Here is a 20,490-nt window from a genome sequence, read left to right as displayed (position 1 = left end):
CCCCTCCTCCCCGTCTCCTTCTCTCCCTTTCTTCCCCTCTCCTCCTTCTCTCCTCACCAGATTACAACATTGATTTGCCATTTTTATTCATTTATCCATTTGATATTTATGCTTCTCTGCTGTGCTAAGTACTGTTTGGCCCAGTGAGAGATACAAAGTGAACTGGAAGAACAAAGTACAATGTAACTTTGTACATTCTGACCAGGGGATAATGCACTTAATTATATGTATGGAGATTTTCTGTATTTAAAAATTCTAAACATAAATGAGAATGTCAAAAACTTTGCCATTTCCATTTTTATGTTTTTGTGTATTATTGTTTATTGCTGCATATTAATTCCATTGCCTTACTGCTTTGCAAATATTTCCATAGCATAGTGCTTAAGAACATGGACTGGAGCTGCATTGCATGAGTTGTAGTCCAGGGCCAGCAAGTGTCAGCCATTCCCATGTGTTACTTAAGGCCTTACCCTCTGTGTTCCCGAGTATAAGACGCAAATATAACCTACCTGACTCGATCTGTGTAATTGATTGGTCAGTGCAAATGTAGCGTTCTATCAGTGCCTAGCATAGATCAGTGCCCTCTAATTAATTATACCTTAAACCTTTCCAAATGTGAAATTTATATTTAGTAGTTAATGAGTGCATTGATAATTGATTTACATCACTTTTTTATTTTATGTATATAACTACACTGTAGCTGTACTGATGGTTGTGAGCCATCATGTGGTTGCTGGGAATTCGAATTCAGGACCTCTGCTCTGGTCAACCCCACTTGCTCCAGCCTAAAGATTTATTTATAATTATATCTAAGTACACTGTAGCTGTCTTCAGATGCACCAGAAGAAGGCACCAGATCTCTTTACAGATGGTTATGAGCTACCATGTGGTTGCTGGGATTTGAACTCAGGACCTTCGGAAGAGTAATCAGTGCTCTTAACCACTGAGCCATCTCTCCAGCCCCTTATATCACTTTTTAATTCTTTGGGATTGATAAAGAAGCTTTCTAAATTGGTTTAAAAGATACAAAAATGTAATTAGTAATGCAAAACGTCCCAATCTATAGCTTCTGTTTTTCATATTTGCTCCGTTGTTTGCTAATCTGGGCAGGCGGGCATGCTGGACCTCGATGCTTGCTTAGTCTTGGGTTTCCTGGAATACTTGTAATAGTGGTTGAATGATGGCAGACTTTAGACTCTCCGACTAATGAAATTAGGCAAAGGATAAAGCTTGCCAGAACTAATGAAGTCTTGAAGAAAGTTGACACGTTTACCTTTTAGGAAGAGTTGGAAGGCTTTCGTATTGCTTTAGAGGGTTTTGCTTTTTGCTGTAAGACAGGAGCTCACTGTGTGCTCTGGCCTCACGCTCTTGATCATGAGACCTCTCATGTACTGGGGTTATAGGCACGAGCCTGCACACCTGGCTTGAGATTATATTGCATTTATTTATTTTATTTTTAGTACAGAATACAGATTATTTAAGGCATGGAGAGGGGAGTTAAGGGGGTAGCAGAGGCAGAGAAAGGCAGAGAGAAGGAGAGAATAGAGAAGTAGAGGCCGGCCATGACCATGTGGAGGTGGGGGGGAAGGGAAGGGGAAAGGGAAGAACCTAACAGGGCAAGAGAGGCAAGAGTAAGAAGGTAAGAGAGAGAGAGGTATTTGTATTTTAATTTCCACTTTGAGTTAAAAGGGACATTGGTGCATAATTTTGATATATTAGATTTGAAACTTGCTTACATTTGTGATAATATATTAATAAAATATATAAGGTTTATATAGCACTTAACAGTTCACAAATATTTTCACAGTGTCATTTAAATAAACCTCAGTGGGGTGGGACTGGAAAAATGGCTTAGTGGTTAAGAACACAGGTTGCTCTTTCAGAGGATCTCAATTCAATTCCCAGCTCCCGTGTGACAGTTCACAACCTTCTGTATCTACAGCCCCAGGGGATCTGACATTCTCCTCTGGCCTCTGTAGACAGTGCACGCACATGGTATATAAATGCATCAGGGAAAACACCTACACATGTGAAAGAAAATTTTTTTTAAAAAGTACCTAAAAAAACAGAAGTAAGTAGATTAACTCACAAGCCTTAAAACAGATGAAACCCAAAACTCCCAGGCTCTGGGTACGTATTCAGGACTCCAACTGCAGGTGACGTTTCTTAACCTCTAGTGACCTTGCACCTTACTGGGCAGCAGGAAGACTGGAAGCTCTATGATGTTTCGATCTTAAGGGCCATTGTTCAAGTCATTTATTTATGAAAACTGTAACTCAGAGCCTTTGAATACTTAATGTTCTTTAAACGTGATCTTATTTATTGTCAGTAAAATAAGATTCCCAGTTAAGAAATTCCTTGTAGGATTTTTTGTGTTTTAATGAATTTATATTGATTTGTCCTGGGTCAACCTAGAAAAACTCGATTCTCCTCTAACTGATAAAATGATACCAGATTGAGTAATCACAGACATTTTTTGCCATGTTGGAAGGACTACTAGATCCAAGAAAGATTGGGCTTTTGTCCAGCGTAGTGGAAAATACGAAACATATTTCAGTATCTTTAGGAGACAAGACTTTACAAAACTATCAAATTAGTGGACTAGATTGTCTTAAAATTTTAATATCAGTTCCTGTCATGAGAGAGGTCTGTAGTAAAGAGAAATACAGGAATAGAATGATGGTAAAACTGTAATGTTGCTTTCTACAGCTGTGGAGTTCTTTAGTTCTAGACAGAAATAGACAAGAGGTAGTTTGCCCTAGCAGTTTAAGAGGACTTTTTTTTTCACTCATAACTCAAGGGAAATAATTTCAAAAGAATAAGATTAAATAAGTCATTGTGTCAGTAAATATTTGGAGGCATTCTCAATGCTCTATGAAATAAAGCAGTAATGAATAAAAAAGTAGTGCTTATTCTGTAACTTTAATTTCTGCATCAATGCATTTATATTAAACTATTGAAAATTAATTATTTGATGGTAGAAATAACTTTTTAGTTATAAGATATCGTGTTGGCTAAAAAGATATTAGACAATTGAGACAGTTTGATTTGAGCTACTTCAAAATGTTTGCTTTAAACAGTTAAAGTTCTTAACTGTGATTCCACTTCCTTTCAACTTAGCGTTGGTAAATAACTAACACATCTACTATATTTCATAAAATGCCAGCTTCTGTACTTTACCTATGTTATTCAACTATCTAAGAAATGTGAGTATTACTTGTGTAAATTTAATTTGTAGGTATAGTTTAAATAGTCTAAATGTAGGCATAGTTAAAATAGTTTAATAAGAGTTAAGAGAAGGAAGAAATAGAAGTTACAGTTTTTTGTATATTAATTTTTTCTTTTCTACAGTTATAATCACCAGACTATTTCCTTACATCTTTTCATTTATAAGCCTTTTGAATCTGGAGAGATTGTTTACACTGCATTGTTCAAAGCATGAGATTTTTAAGCTCAGGCAACAGACAACTTACTCTCTGGTATCCTAAAATTTAACTTCAAAAGAGTTGCTAACTTTAAGAGTTATGAAAACTGTTTTAACATTCATTGTTTAAAGTTTTATAATTGCATAGATGAGCTCAGTTACCATGTCATTGAACAGTGTGCACTGCGCATGTGCTGTGCACATAGACAGTGTCTGTGCTGGACACTGGGGTTTCCAAGGTAGACGAGGTGTGCACTTCCAGTTAGGCAGAAACTAAAGCATATGTCTTCGCTGTTGATGGTGGACATGGCGTCACAGACGTACACATGGTCACTCTGCTCACATCAGTAATCGGCCTGGAATTATAGTGGATAAATGTTGTCTTCTGTCATTTGATACCATTTATATACATTTATTTGTACTTGACTGATTTGTTTTAGCTACTAATGTATATAATACATTTTCCCTCCTATTCCAGGCACCAAGTATAGATGAAAAAGTAGATCTTCATTTTATTGCGTTAGTTCATGTAGATGGGCATCTCTATGAATTAGGTAAGAACTATTTTAATTCCTTCTGGGGAGAGTAATGACCAGGCTCTTCTTGTTGTAAATGGGTGTTGTTCTAACTTGTTTCCTGAATTTGATAGCTCTAAAATTGGGTTGGCAGAATAATCGTTTTCCTTTTTAGTATCTTTTTAACTACCAAAGAATGTTTTTGATATTCTAGCACCTTATAATTTGAGAATGTTTATATACCTCTTTTACATTTTGGTAAAGCAGAAAATAAATAAGAAACATCTGTGAATTGCTTTGGCAACATTTGATTAAGCTATTGAGTTAGTTGTCATATCTGAGTGAACTCTCTTTACTTTTAAAATGTATATGTTCAGTAATGAATATCACTCTTTTCTCAGGCTTTTTTGTACTGCCCTATATATGGTCTGGTAATGGCTTCTTATTTAAGGCAAAGCACAATGATTAAATCCTTAATATTTTGTTACACCCAAGCTTACTTACAAATAGTTGAACTGTTACTAGAGAAAATGCATATAATTTCAACTTTAGATAGGAGATATGGTCCCAATCTTAAAAAGCAAAAGAAGTCTCCAGTATAAGGAAGGAGGAAAGGGAGGGAAGGGGGAGAGAGAGAGTGGGAGGGAGGGAGGGAGGGAGAGAGAGAGAGAGAGAGAGAGAGAGAGAGAGAGAGAGAGAGAGAGAGAGAGAGCAGGAGGGAGAGAGAGAGAAAGAGAGAGAGCGGGAGGGGGAGGGAGAGAGGGGGGGAGGGAGGGAGGGAGGGAGGGGGGAGAGAGAGAGAGAGAGACCCCTAACTAAAAGAAACACAGGAGAAGCGCTTTCACTAACCATGCATGTGTAGTGCTCTCTCGTCTCTACTACAGATCCATTAGCTGCCACTTTTGATTTTCTTAGCTTTTTTAAAGGCATCAGTGTTCTAAAATAGCTCAGATTAAATGTTATACAGGAGCCAGAGAGTGGTGGCGCACGCCTGTAATCCCAGCACTCTGGGAGGCAGAGGCAGGTGGATTTCTGAGTTTGAGGCCAGCCTGGTCTACAGAGTGTGTTCCAGAACAGACAGGGCTACACAGAGAAGCCCTGTCTCGAAAAAAACAAAAAAACAAAAAAAAAAGTTATACAGGAAATGTAGCAATAAAGTCATATACTTTAATGGGCATTCTGCAGTAGTGTTGTGATTTGGATCAGAATCGCACTAATCTTAAAAGAAGCCATTGTCAGGTGTATGGACTGGCCTGCAGGTGGCAGGCGTGTGGACTGGCCTGCAGGGCCACTGGTGGGCGCTGTTGCACTGCACTGACTCTCTAGCTCTACGGAATCTGCATCAGGGAGATTACCACAATAGTCACTGAAGACCTCATGCCTCTGCTTGATTTCTGAAGCAGAAATTCGCCATACACATTCTGCAGATTTGAAGGTAGAGGAGTAGAACTCAGTGGTCAAGCTCTTCCCTAGCATAAGCTAGGTTCTGGGTTCCTTCCCTTGTGTGCAAGGAAGAAAAACAAGGCATAAGGAAGGAGATTCGGAAGAGATGACAGAAACAGTATATTTAATATATAATCAGAGATCTAAGAGTGATGTTAGCATTGAAATGAAGAGAATTTACAGAGAAGACAGCGACATACAAGCAAGGCTGAGCACAGGTCCCCAGCAGGTCCATCAGGCAGCTCACAACCTCCTGTCACTCCAGCGCCAGGGGACAGCCTGCTCCTGCACACTTGCACACACAATGCAAAATTTAAAAATATGTAAGATTAGAAGCCTATGGAAAGTAGGTTCTTTTAAAATGAGTGTAAAGAAATTCAGAGATGTCAAGAAAGCCAGTGTTGAAAGGGTTGTAGAGAACAGAGATCACTGCAAAGCAATAAATATGCGCAGTTACTGATGCCTTCAGCACCAGTCGGCTCTTACCAAAGGGTGCCTGACAGTAATGGCCCTAATAAATTCAAAAGGAATGTAGAGCAAGCTGAATAATTGATACTGAATTCATGAATTACAAATAGAGATTAAGAGAATGCTATTTTTAAGAAAACAAATTAAAAATCACCAAATCACCGTATTTATTGGTTCTTGGGATTGCACCTAAGGCCTCGTGTACTCCAGGCAAGCAGTCTGCCGCTGAGCGCCACCTCCATCCTGTATAATCTCATTTTAAGACCATCTGATTGTAGGCATGATGCAAGTAATACCTACAGGACAGTTGCTTAAGAGGATGGTGACACTAACTATTTAGTCATTACTAAGTTGTAAAATTAACTCATAAAAAGAATCAAATTATTTCTGGTTTTCTTTTCTTTGGGGCCTCAGAAAGTTCCTAGTATATGTAGAGGGAAGTACTACAGATGTAAAAACGAAGCACTCCTTCTGGACAGATTAGCAGATAGAAGTTCAGGGATGAATCCCAAGTAGACAGAATAAACAAACTTTAGAAATGTCAACTAATGAATTATTGCCTGTTAAAAATAAGCTTGAAAAATTTGTCTTTTGGAATAATTTTGGATATTTATGGAAACTATATACGAGAATAGTATATAGGGCTTCCATTTACCTCCTAGGTTTGCCAGATCCTGTTAGTATTTCTAAAACATTTGGGAATAGTTACAGACATGACACTGTAGCGCCCTTTCCTAGCTCTCTGTCTTTCTTAACAGAGGTGGATACTTTCTCATATACCCATTGTTGTGGCGTCATGGAGGGTCTGGCTCAGAGCACCCTGTTACAACAGGGACCCGGGGTCACTGTGGAGGTTAGGTGGCCCTGTGCTGGAACTTGGTCTTCCCGAATCCCTTTTATTGTCTTTTGAGTCAGTGACATGCATTTTTAAGAAGCTAGCACATTTACTTTGGAGTTTTTCTTCAATCCTTGTTGTCTGCTATTTCATCATGATCATATAGTACAAGAGTACTGTAATAGTGATGCTACATTCCCTCGAGTGCACGGTAGAAGAAGGCCATTGCCCACTTGGATCATTTTTTGTGATATTAGCACTCGTTACTTGGTTTAGTTAGTATTGTTTCAGGAGATCCTTTGAGACTATCTAAATATGTGAGTTTTCATCAAGTTATCCCCATCTCCTTTTTTTAGAGAGGGTTTAACTATAACCCTGGCTGTCCTCAAACTCACAGAGATGACCTTCCAAGTGCTGGCATTAAAGGTGTGAGTCATTGTGCCTGGCCAGTGGTTACCATTCATATAAAAATAGAGCCGAGACTGTCCCTAGTTATCGAGGCTAAGGTAGAGGATCGTAAGTTCAAGTCTTATCCGGGCTACAAGTGAAGTCAAGTCAGTCTGACCAGTGCCATGAGTCTCCCTTGAATTACAAAGTGTCTAGAAAACAGGGAGAGGGCTGAATGGGAGAAGACTTTTCTAGCATATTTGGTACACTTGGTTCAGGCCCCAGGTCCTCACAGCAATACAAAATCCAGCTGAAGGCTGGCTCTCTAGCCTCGCAGTTATCTTTGCTCTAAACTGCTGTTAGAATGAAATGTAGTTTCATTGTGCTTACTTTCTTCAACATTTCAAGAACAATGTTCAGTATCTACTTTTAATGAGGGTGGTTGAAATTCCACATTATGCTAAACTCCTGTACCCAAAGAAAAATTATTTAGGAGAGTTTATGGCTACGTAGAGTTTATTAATATATCAGAATATAAATTATACAACCCAGGGAAATATGCACTTTAATTTTTTACTTAGTTAAGAAGGGGAAACCTGTCGGGCAATGGTGGTGCATGCCTTTAATCCCAGCACTTGGAGGCAGAGGCAGAGGCAAGAGGATTTCTGAGTTCGAGGCCAGCCTGGGCTACAGAGTGAGTTCCAGGACAGCCAGGGCTACACAGAGAAAGACTGTCTCAAAACAAAACAGAAGGTGAAACCTACCTACATAGTTTTGCCTTCACATAAAAACTAAAACATAAAACAACAGAACTTGTTTGAGGTAGACTATAATGAATATTATCTATTCTTATAACAGTAGAGCAAAGAGAGTACTGAGAAATGAATATGCATCTGTCATAAGGATTTATTTTATTAATGTATTTATTTTCTATTTTGGGAACAATCTCTTGTAGGAGGTAATAAAGTTTGAATCTGGATCGAGTTCACTTTGATTAGCATTGGCTTTTATTATTGTGCACATTTTCATAACACAGAAAAGACTTGCTTCCTGAAGACTATTGTGAATTTGCATAAATATTTTAGTCAGTAAATAGTTCTATGCTGAATGTTTGCTTTATGGTACGTTCATTGATAGTATACAATTAAGCCACACCAGTATGGCTTTTCATTATAAAATCATGTCACTCTTATGTAAATAAGATCTCTGATTTAGCTTTAAAAGTGAAAAAGTGTTTATATCTCTTAAGAGTAGAAATGGTTGTTGGGTGACTGCAGCTTTTAGTCTCAGCACTTGGGGGGCAGAGGCAGAGGGATCTGTGAGTTCAAGGCCACCCTGGTCTACAGAGTCCAAGACATCCTGGTAGGTCTACATAGAGAAAGCTTGTCTCAAAAACAAAACAAAGGTAACAAGAAAGATTTATGATAGGCCAATTGGGGATTCCCTTTTGTATGGACCTATACATAAAGCAGAAAACTTACTTGAAGATAAGATGTACCCTATCCGAAAACATGTCCTGTAAATGCCAGGGACCCATCAAGCAGTGACCTAGAAAGACATCACTGAAGCATCAGGTGCAGCCGTATAACGTACTTACTTAATGAAGAAACCTTGGCTCAGGGCTGCTGTTGATCCAGATGTGTAGTTGCTTTAAATGTAAATGGTGTACATATACTAATTGTCAATATTTGGGGGAAACTAAAGCCATTGATTGCATATTTGAAAATCTTAATTTTAAGATATATTATTACTTAAACTATGTAACTTTCTTTGATTCACTGTTAAGAGGAATTGGAAGGTAAGAATAAGAAAGAATTTAAACTATTTGTCTATTTTCCACAGATGGACGGAAACCATTTCCAATTAACCATGGGAAAACTAGTGATGAGACGTTGTTAGAGGTAACAGTAAAATAACTGGCCCATTTTAACCTTTTCTGACTTTCTTGTCTTCTTTAAACATCTTTAAAAATGACTGCATGCTTTCTTTCTGTAGATGCTTCTTGGTCCTCGATCATTTTAGAAATCCCCAAACAAAAGTTTGCATTCATCTTAAAACTATACAACCAAGAGGCTTTGTTCCTGAGCCCTGTGTGAACAAGCTTAAAACTGAAAAAGGCAAAAGAATTGCACATTATAAGTCACCCTCCGTTGAATCTGTGATATCAAATCAGTTGTGACTTGACCTGAGGGTTATAGAACCTTAATGGGAACAAATTGTTGGCTTAATAGCAAGGCATTATATAACTCTTTAAGTTAAAAGTTGATTTTTAAATTTTGTTCAGTTTTGAGATAGTCTTGCTATGTAACACTGGCTGGCCTTGAACTCGCAGAGTTCTGCCTCCTGCGCATTTAACCTCTTTATCAGCTGGATGTTATGGCAAAGATTAATATTCACAACTACTTGGGGAAATTGGAAAAGAGGGATGGGAAATTACTTACTTGTCTACAGAGAAAGTTTATCAACCTGGGCAACTTAGTAAGACTCTGAAAAAACAGGGAGGGGCAGGGCTTGAGTCGAATGCTTGCCAAGACTCTGGGTCTGGCCCTCAGTCCTGGAGGCAGGCAGAGGAACTTGGTGGCAGTATCTGCTATACTTTATGCTAAGCAAATTACTTTGCCAGTTGTTTATTCTTTGACGTTTTTAGCTTTCATTTTATATTGGAAAAAGAAGTCTTCAGAATAAAATTAGTGTGAATCAAAAAAATACAGAATTTATCAACTGAAAACTTATCCTTTTGCCCCCATAGGATGCCATAGAAGTTTGCAAGAAGTTCATGGAGCGTGACCCTGATGAGTTAAGATTTAACGCAATTGCTCTCTCGGCAGCATAGCACCCTGACAGAAACACCAAAACTGTATTATCTGCGACAAAAGTTAAATTTCTGATGCCATAACTAACTCAAAATTTTTAATATTTTCATTAACTTGACTAATTAAACTTTATGTGAATAAACTTTGACTTTACCTGTATTTTGTGTTGGTTTTGCTACAACTTAAAGGTCAGTTCTCTGCTTTTCCCTCCCTGAGTATATTTCTCTTGCTGCAGGACTAATGAATGCGCTCTTACTCTTTTGATATTTCAAGATCATGTATTAAAACATCACTGGTCCAGAATTTCACTGCCAGTGTGAATACACATTACATGTTATCTTTCTTTATTTATATAGAAAACAGTTGTTGAGCATTTACTTGCAACAAGATGCTAACTATTCTAGGCAACAGGAGTTAGCAGCTGTGAACACTGTTGACTAATGCTATGGTCACGGTGTTCATGCTCTTGTGTTAGAGAGAGGTAGCGAACACACAAAGGACACACAAAGCTGTGATGGAGACCAGACCATTAAAGTAGGGTTTGTGCTGGAGAGTCACTGAATGGTCTTTAGCTCTTCTTGACAGGGAGGGCTTCTGTAACAAGTTGACCAAAGCTGAGACCTGAGTGATTCCAGCATCTCCAAGTTCTAAGTCCTGAGAGAAGGATCATGTGACCTGCACACAGGAAGCGAGGGAAGTAGCAGGAAGTGGGGTCAGAGAAGGAAGAGTGCTACAGGAGAGGACTTCGGATTTGCTGCCAGTGTAATGTGAAGTCACAGGTGGCATTTAAGTAGAAGAGTGAGGACTTAAACTTTGAAAGACCAATCTGACAACCATGGATGGATCTTTGGGACCAAGGTGCCTCAGAATATAGAGGGAAGGACTCGTAAGAAGCCCACAGTGGTAGATCGGGAATGCTATGTAAGTGTGTATGGGGCGCTTTAAGGAAGGAAGGTTTTAAAGACAACCATAAGGCTCTGAAAAACGCGGAAGAGTATTTATAGGGTTGGATTAAGACCCAGAGTTACTGAAATGGGGTGTTTTAGATTTGTGTAAGGGAGGGCTACTTGGGTATGTACATTTATCAAATCTCATTGAATTACACACTTAAAATCTCTGTTTCACAGTATGTACATTTCTTCTCAGATGCAAGACAGCAAAAGCAGATTTCGGTTGGACTGAGGATAGTAGGGAAAAGGCAAGCTTGTCCTAAATGAAATGCTGGACCAGTAATGGGGTGTAGTTTAAAGATGACTCATTGAATTTTTGTGGCTTCCTGAGGCATTTTTGTGGCAAAAGTGTCTTTTAGCAAGTATGTCATAGCAGTGTGTTGTAAAATGAATAGTGTCTTTAATGTCTAGTTGCATCAGCACCCGAAAACTTAATAAACGATGTTTAGGACTCTACCTCACTACCCACATTTTAAACTAGGTCCCCAAGTGACTTATATGAATATTTGGGGAATCAATTGATTGGGAAAAAAAAAGGTGTAATCGGGAGGCTACTTTGGAGGATATTTAAGTTTCCCACTTTTCCATCATTGTCCTGACAGCCTTAGATAAGCCGATGACAGTTGGGGTGAAATGATTTTTATTACTTTCTATACCGGGACACCATACCTGCACAATGCCTTTGCCATGCCCGTGATTAAAGCCAAGTGTTCTGTTCTAGTAACATCATGCACATGTTTACATGCCTGTAGTGCAGCTAGTCTGGCCTCCCTGTATTTCTCTCACTATATGTAACATCTTAGTTCTAAAGTCATGGGACAGTATCCAGAACTGTTCTTCCTCCAACTTTACTGTGAAGAACACTAAGGAAAAAGCTAATTGGTTGGGGTTGTTTGTTTGTTTGCTTGTTTCATTGTTTTGTTTTCAAGTTTTGTTTAGGTCTAAGGGCCACAAAAGAGGATATTTGCTTACTATTTCTACTCAATGTTAACCTGTAACTTTCAGTTTTCATTGAAAAAATCATCTGTTTTTTCAGGATCTCTTTCTTTTTTTTTTTTTTAAAGTTCCTGTTTGATTCTGTATCATTTTGCATAAGTGACTCATTTTGGCTTGCTCTGTTGAGGCGTTCTGCAGGAGGAACTCAGGCTGAACAATAGCCCATATTGTTGAACAGTCCCTTGTGAGACAACTTGAAATTTCTCCCTTCTTGTTCCTAAGTTCTTGCCACATCTGCTCTGTACCCTTCAGTACTGTACTTAGTCTCTTTTTCAAGACTTGGCTCCTGTAGGACAGATTAACGGTTTGTTGTAGAAAACTGCAGAGACTAAGGCTGAGCAACTTGTGGCCCATTTCTTTAATGTGAATCACCATGATAAATCTGGGCAGACAGTACTGTCTTAGTTACGATTTCTATCACTATGAAGAGACACCATCACCAAGGCAACTCTTATAAAGGAAAAACGTTTAATTGGGGCTGGCTTACAGGTTCAGAGCCAGTGCCTACAGTGACATACTTCCTTCAGCAAGGCCACACTTAATATTGCAACTCCCTGGACCAAGCATATTCAAACCGCCATATTCCACTCCCCGGTCACATAGGCTTGTTCAAACATGTGAATCCATGGAGGCATACCCAGCCATAGCATAATGCAAAATACATTTAGTGCAACTTCAAAAGTCCCCATAGGCTAACAGTCTCAACAGTGTTCAAGGTCTGAAGTTCAAAGTATTCTCTGAAATTCATGCAATCTCTTAACTGCAATCCCCTATAAAATCAAATCATAAAAAAAAATAGATCACATACTTCCAACATCATAGGATATACATTACCATTCCAAAACATCATAGTGATGGAATACTGGACCAAAGCGAGACAGAAACTAGCTGCTCAAACTAAACTGCACGTCCTTGTCTGATAGCAAAGCACTCTTCAGTTCTACAACTCCATCTCTGGTGCCTGCAACAACTTCTGTCTCAAGCTGGTTCTACTTCCTGTTAGCAGCTTTCCTTGGCAGGTATCCCGTGTCGTTGGCATCTCTAACATCTTGGGATATCCAAAGCAACGTCAGCTTTACGGCCTCTTGTTCCATTGTCCACTCATGATCTTCTGGGCTCCTCCAAAGGGCTTCTGTCACTTCTCCCATTCTGCTCTCTGTAGCACTCTAGGCTCTGGCTGCTTTACTCCTGCTGTTCATGGTGGTCATGCCATGGTACGGGCATCTCCAGTACACTGAGGTCTGCTACTGTAACTAGGCTTCACCAGTAGCCTCTCATAGATCTTCATGGTGTGAAGCCTCAGCTTTTTGGCATGACCCCTTCAGTCCTAGGCTATCAGCAATGGGCTACCAATGGCCTTTCATGGCCTCTCACAGTGCCAAGCCTCAGCTGTTTTTTATGACCCCTTCGTACCTTCAAAACCAGTACCATCTGGGTAATTTTTACATTACCAAGTCCAGCTTCTATCTCTGAACACAGCTTTTTGTACTCTCAGAAAACAGTTCCCAGAAGATTTTACCTCAGTGATGCTAATCTCTTCATAATTACCGCTAATCCCTTAGCTCCAGCTAACTAGCATTAATTGCCCCAGTCTGCTCTTGACCCTAAAGCCAAAGCCATATGACTGAAACTGCCAGGTTCTGCTGCTTGCTAGGGCTGGAACATGGACTTGTTATATTACATTATCACCAGCTTTCTGTTTTCCAGTGGTTTCCTTCACTGCCTAAGCTTGGCTGTTCTGGAACTTGCTCTATAGACCAAGCTGACCTTGAAGTCAGAGATCTGCATGCCTCTGTGTCCTGAGTTCTGGGATTGAAGGTGTGTACCACCAACCCTGAACCTAAGCCTTTCTTCTCCAAGCTTGCTCTGTACCAGGCTGGCATTGAACTCACAGGCTCTGCTTGCCTCTGTCTCCTGATATTAAAAGCATGCACCACCATGCATGGGCATACACTTTTCATGGCCACTGTGCCTCAAGATCAAAAGTGTGTGTGTCATTACATGTCAAGATATGGAACAAAAGCCTGTGTCTTCCAGCCTCAAGATCTAGATCACAGGTGTGTCCTCCATTTTTTGGGGGGGTGGGGGGAGTGGATTTGGGGTTTTTTGAGACAGGGTTTCTCTGTATAGCCCTGGCTGTCCTGGAGCTCACTCTGTAGACCAGGCTGGCCTCAAACTTAGAAATCTGCTTGCCTCTGCCTCCCAGAGTGCTGGGATTACAGGCGTGCACCACCACCACCCGGCATGTCCTACATTTCTTAATTATAATTCATTTCCGATTAAAAATGAAAACAATAACCAGGTCATAATAATGTTTAGATATAATTATTCCTTATTCAACTGCAAACACATAAACAATAAAATTAGCTGGTGGGATCTTGCCCCCAAGGCTACCACTCCCTTAATTCTATTTAATATCCTTGAACTCAGGATTTAGCTCCATTTCACTTCCTGGTATTCCTTTATTAAAGCCATATATTTTGTAATTTTTTTCTTTCTAAGCTTGCTACACTTGATCAAAACACTCTTCATGAGAGTAAACCAGTGGACAAAGTCTGTGCTGGGATTTTTGAAACTTCCTTTGTCAGTGTAGTTAATATAAATCTCTTTACCTTAGCCTCAAACAGATTCTTTGCACAAAGGCAAAAAGCAGCATCATTCTTTACCAAAGTATAAGAAGAATATCCAAAGTACAAATCCTCCTCAGCACCCATGTCTTCCATATTCCTACTAAAATGGCCTATTAAGTCCCACTTAATGGTCTATTCTATGGCTTTCCAAATCCAAAATTCCAAAGTCTACATTCCTCCAAACAAAATCATGGTTAGGCCTATGACAGCAATCCTTTAGTCCCTGGCACCAACTCTGTCTTAGTGACAGTCTTACAAGTACTGACTAAATGTATTTGCATGAAGGGCTTTGGGAGTTGACTAAGCATCTTCCCTCACCCTCCACTCCCCCACAGACAGGGTTTCTCTGTATAGCCCTGGCTGTCCTGGAAGTCACTCTGTAGACCAGGCTGGCCTCAAATTCAGAAATCTGCCTGCTTCTGCCTCCCAAGTGCTGGGATTAAAGGCGTGTGCCACCACTGCCTGGCATCTAAAGCATCTTTCATCAACAGTAATTGCTAGTTTTGAACTCCCACACTGTAAGAAAAAATTACTTGAAATACACAGAGGTGCTTTAGTGAACATGGTTAATCTGTTATACTTTCCATATTTGTTAAATCAGAAGTTTGACAGCCAGGCAGGGGTGGCACACGCCTGTGATCCCAGCACTTGGGAGACAGAGGCAAGTGATTTCTAAGTTTGAGGCCTGATCTACAGAATGAGTTCCAGGACAGTCAGGACTACACAGAGAAACCCTATCTTGAAAAACAAACAAAAAACCAACCAAACAAAAACAAAAAAAGAAGTTTGACATATTCCATGGCAAATCAAATTTTAATATCTTCAAAACTCTGCAATTATAATAATATTTTATTTCATTTAGATTTATATATAGTGATTATTAGCTAAGTCTTATCATTGGCCATGTGTAACATACTGTTCACTTACTTACTGACAATAATGAATTTTAAAGACATTTCTATCAGCTAATGCTTGTCTGCTGCTCTAGTCTCCAAAATAAACATCACATGCTGTCTATTCCTCTATCAGTGTTTGTAAAAATTAAAGAGAAACATATTTCTAGGATCTACAGAAACTTTACTTATAGAAATATATTTTAGGTAAGGTTCTTTCAGCATAAATAAAGGCTTTTTTGGTCAGTTTGGACGAATGACAGATTGCCATAAGCTCAATTAAATGTTCCGCACACTTAAGACTCTAGGGTGATAGAGAAAGCTGAGTTTGTTGGCAATAGGAAGGGAAGGGGTAGAAAGGACCTGAAGGCTTCTGAAGGATAGCAAAGCTACCAGGGCTGAAACCACCACCTTAGGAGCAAATCCATGATAGAGAAAAGATCACCCAAAGCTAGAGAGAGATCTTTGAGAGTCTGGATCACTTCTGCAACTATCTTGTGCTTCTTGATGGGTCGCTGTGTTTTCTCTCTGGTCCTCACTGTCCACCACAGTACAGTGCCCCTCCACTGGCCCATGTTGGCTTAGTGATCTTAGTCACAGAGATGGTCTTGAATCTGATTTGGCTAAGGTTGAAGATGCAGACAGGAGACCTTCCTGGGAAACCTTGGAGTCAAGATCATTGTCTTCTCAGACTCTAGAATGGGGAGTCACAGGCCATATTGTTATCCAATGAAAAGATCCCTGGGACTCCCAATCTGGAGCTGATTTGGGGGATTCCAATTGATTCCAATTTTGCATGACTCTCCAAGTATCCCTCAAAGATCCTGGGTTGGTGACTATCTGGGTACAAGCACTGAGTCCTAAGTCCTATGGTGTCTGCCCTTCCTACAGTCTCACTATGTGTTTCTGTCTCAAGACTTGGAAGTGCAGGAAAGTGGGAAGGCAAGGTCCAGGCCCCCATCTTAATGAAAAAGCTTTTGAAATCTTGTATTAGATCATCAGAGCCAAAGTTGCCATGAAATCACATCCCTCCTCTGGAGCTCAAGCTGAAACCTAATTCCTTCAGAGGCCAAGAACCATCAAACCTATAGCTCTCTTGACCCCCATATACCTCTGTCTTCCTCTTCTTTGTCATCATCATTGTCACCATGTTGAATCATCTCTCCAAAAATGATCTCTGTGGCTACATGGTCCAGGAAAGCTGTAAAAGACTAGGAAAAGATCAAAGAAACTCATGCCTGTAGGACTAGAAACTGAACTTCTGCAGCCCAAGGGCATCTATTTTAGATAATTCTTGCACAGATCTGTGTATACACACACACACACACACACACACACACACACACACATGTTCTCATACATATGTATGTTTGTATATATCTATGTATGTATGTATGTATCTATGTATGTACATATCCTGTATAACCAGTCCTCTATATGTAAGTTTCAAAGGTGTCCTCAGACCCAACCAACTGTAGATGGGAAACATTTAGAAACATTGACATCCTTACACAGGCCTTTGTCATCGCCCTTAGCCAATCTAGCAGTTATATGTCATATTTACATTGTATTAGGTATTCCTAGTGATCTGGAGATTGCTTGAAGTGTTCAGGAGAGTGTAGATAAATTATATGAACCTACTGTGTCATTTTGGGATGTGGTTGTCCTGTAGTTAATGTCAGGCAGAGCTGGGATGGGGCCATAACCAGTTCACAGCTAAATTAACGATGCTTGTATGTCCTTGTCATCACACCTGGAAAAGGCCAATGACTTGGGTATAAATTCTGTTAATTAACTCCTTTGCTGATGCTAAAGAAAACACTTGAAAAGTTTGTAATCACTGTAAGATGTTTTGAGAGCTGGTTTATAGGGCTTTTTATGTTTGATGTTTTTATTTTTTAATATTCTCTGATAAGACAGCCAAATATTAGCTGGAGCTCAGGAAATCCTGGAGAAGAGGGGAAGGAAGTATTGTAGAAGGCAGACAGGTCAATACAAAGACAGTACAAGGAAACCTTAGAATCAACTAATCTGGGCTCATAGGGGCTCACTGAGACCGAACCCACAACCAGGAGGCCTGCACAGGTCTAACCTATACACTTTGTATACATGTTACAGTTGTGTAGGTTGGTTTTCCTGTGGGACTGCTAATAGTGGGAGCAGGGGCTGTATCTGATTCTGTTGGATGATTTGGGGACCATTTTCCTTCTACTGGTTTGCCTCCTGCAGCTTTAATAGGAGAGGATGAGAGTCCAGACCTACTCCATCTTGGGACTGGCTTCTATTTTCAAAGAAAAAGAGCCTGAGAACCTGACCTGCAGCTGAACCCAAGAAATTCTAGGAAGAGCCACATAGTTTGTCTCTGGCCCATACCCCAGAGTTACTCCCTGGCTTCTCCCTAGCAACAGCCAATCAAGATTAGTTTGATAGTTCCAGATATACTTTCAGACCGTTTGTAAGTGATCATGGTTTTACTTCAGAGCACCCACCTGTTGGCTTACATAGCTACTACCATAGTCATTCAAGTAGATGCCTGCCAGGCTGGAACCCCCCACCCCCTGCTCCACATTTCCTATAAAACCTTGTCCTGCCGTGGGCTCAGGGCCTCACCCTCCCAGCCTGCTTCCTTAGGGTCAGCAGCGAACCCAAGCTCCGGCTTAAATAAAAAAGGCCCTAGTGGTATTGCATCAGAATGGGCTCCTTGGTGGTATTTTGGGATTTGAGAATGCTTCCTGAATGGGCACAACAAGGAGGTGCCTGTCTTTTGATGTCTATGAGAAGCCTGCCCTTTTCTGAAGACAAAGGAGCAGGGAGAGGGGAGGTCGGAGGACGGACTGGGAGGAGAGAAAGGTGAGGGAAACTGCAGTCAGGATGTAAAAACAAACACAAACAAACAAACAGATTTGTTCCTTGTACTTTCATTAAATTATTATCAGAACCTAAGTATGGACTATGCTCTGTTCAAATAGCAGAAAGCAGATCATCATTTCCTTTATTTTGACCTCCTTAAATATTTTTCCTTTTATAATTATCCTTTTATATTTATTATATAAAATTTGACCTCCTTAAAATACATAAATATGTCCCCGACACATATACAGCAGAGGACTGCCTGGTCTAGCCTAAGAGAGAGAAGATGCACCTAACCCTCGAGACACCTGAGGCCCCAAGTGGGGAGGTTTGATGGGGTCGGGGTGAGGGATATCCTCTTGGAGACCGGAAGGAGAAATGGAATGAGGAACAGTCAGAGGGCAGACTGGGAGGGGAGATAATGACTGGACTGTAAAAATAAATAAATAAAATAATAATGATGATGATGGACAAATATATAAATATTGTAATATCAAAACTTGAACACTGAGCCAGGCAGTGATGGTACATGCTTTTAATCCTAGCAGAGAAGCAGAGGCATGTGGATCTTTTTCCAAGTTCTGGGCCAGCTTGGCCTACAGAGCAAGTTCCAGGACAGCCAGGGCTACATGGAGAAACCCTGTCTTCAAAAACAAAAACAAAGCAACAAAAAAGACTCTTAAGGCATAGGAGGTCATAGATATTTTTATTTCATTTCTTACATATTCTTACTTGGTTTGGTTTTTTGTTTTGTTTTTGTTTTTAATGAAAAGTTACTCTAAATCTGTGTCTTTGGGTTATTCTGAACCTGTTATTTGTATCTGTTTGTTAGGTGAAGGTCCTCACTGCAACATTTCTACAGTGGACAGCTACATACTCCAAGGTAGCCCTCCAAGACAGTGAAGACATGCTGTTGTCTGTAGTTCCTTGGCTAATGGACAATGTGGTTGAGAACCCCTCACCACATACAACTTATAGTGGAAATTATCACTAAATGAACTAAAATTGCCTAGAAAATTATAACAGCTTTCAGTTATACAAAATACATATGGCTTCAACATGAAACACTTCATGATCTTAGGTGTTTGGCCACTTGGTCCCTGGTTGATGGCAGTGTTTTAGAAAGCTGTGGAACCTTTAAGTTAGAGCCATGCTGAGAGAGTCAGTGGGATTGGGCCACTCAGACCTACGTCCTGGCTGGTCTTGGTGGCTTCCTGATTAGGGATCTGATGTGACCAACTACCTCATATACTTGTGGCCCTGCCTTCCCAACCTTAATGAGTTATATCTCTTTCAACTGCATACCTCTTTTAGGCTATATTTTGGTCTGAGATGAATCATTTTATATAGAGCCCAACAATAACAATTATTTTAGTTAGGGTTTTATTGCTGTGTAGAGACACCATGACCACGGCCACTCTTGAGAGGAAAGCATGTAATTGGTGTTAGCTTACAGGTTCCTAGGCTTTGTCCATTAGGGTCATGGCAGGAAGCATGACAACATGCAGGCCGACATGGTGCTGGAGAAAGAGCCAAGACTGACATTCAGACTGACAAACAGAAGGAAGAGAGAGACCCTGGGCCTACCTTGAACATTTCAAATCTCAGAGCCTACCCCCTAGTGACCCATTTCCAACAAGGTCATACCAACTCCAACAAGTCCACACCTCCTAATAGTGCTTCTCTTTGAGACCAGGGGCAATTTTCATTCATACCAGCATGGAGGCTATTTGTGAATGGGCTGTTGCCTTGAGTTCTTTCTCAGACCATTTGCCATTTTATATAGGAGGGCTTCTGACTTTTCTGAGTTAATTTTGTATACAGTTACATTATTGATAGTGTTTACTAGTTGTAGGAGTTTCCCAATGTAATTTTTGGAGTCACCTATGAATACTACCATATCATCTGCAAATGCAGATACTTTGACTTCTTCCTTTCTAATTTTAATTCCTGTCATCTCCTGCGGGTCTAGGTAAGACTTCAAGTATTGTATTAAATAGGTATGGAAAGTAGACAACCTTGTCTGAATCCTGATTTTAGTGAAATTACTTTAACTTTCTCTTCACTTAAGTTGACATTGGTTATGGGCGAGCAGTAAACTGCCTTTATTATGTTGAGATATGACCCTTGTATCTTTAATCTCTCTGTTCATGAAGGGGTGTTAAAATTTGTCAAAGGCATTTTTTCTTCTAATGAGATGATCATGTGGTTTTTGTCTTTTAGTTTGATTTTATAGTAGATTATATTTATCAGTTTTTGTATGTTGAACTATCCCTGTATCTTTGG

At 39.9% G+C, this 20,490-nt stretch overlaps 1 protein-coding gene and 1 pseudogene across 2 annotated transcripts in view; one reads left to right on the top strand and one right to left on the bottom strand.

Moving 5' to 3' along the window:
- The window catches only part of Uchl3 (ubiquitin C-terminal hydrolase L3), a 32,579-nt gene extending 22,535 nt beyond the window's left edge, over positions 1–10,044 (top strand). For both annotated transcript variants that reach the window (XM_052190779.1, XM_052190778.1), the window contains 3 exons: positions 3,903–3,978; positions 8,915–8,973; positions 9,822–10,044. In XM_052190779.1, coding sequence (XP_052046739.1) covers positions 3,903–3,978; positions 8,915–8,973; positions 9,822–9,905 — 219 coding nt within the window. In that variant the 3' untranslated portion in view covers positions 9,906–10,044. The remainder of the gene's footprint in view (positions 1–3,902; positions 3,979–8,914; positions 8,974–9,821) is intronic.
- A 5,699-nt stretch (positions 10,045–15,743) lies between these two features.
- On the bottom strand, positions 15,744–16,590 carry LOC127691154 (HCLS1-associated protein X-1-like; annotated as a pseudogene).
- Positions 16,591–20,490: the final 3,900 nt, after the last annotated feature.

This window comes from Apodemus sylvaticus, chromosome 8 (assembly GCF_947179515.1).
Source record: "Apodemus sylvaticus chromosome 8, mApoSyl1.1, whole genome shotgun sequence".
Taxonomy (NCBI): Eukaryota; Metazoa; Chordata; class Mammalia; order Rodentia; family Muridae; genus Apodemus; species Apodemus sylvaticus.
Note: the sequence above shows the minus strand (reverse complement) of the source record. Positions and strands in the feature narration are given on the sequence as shown.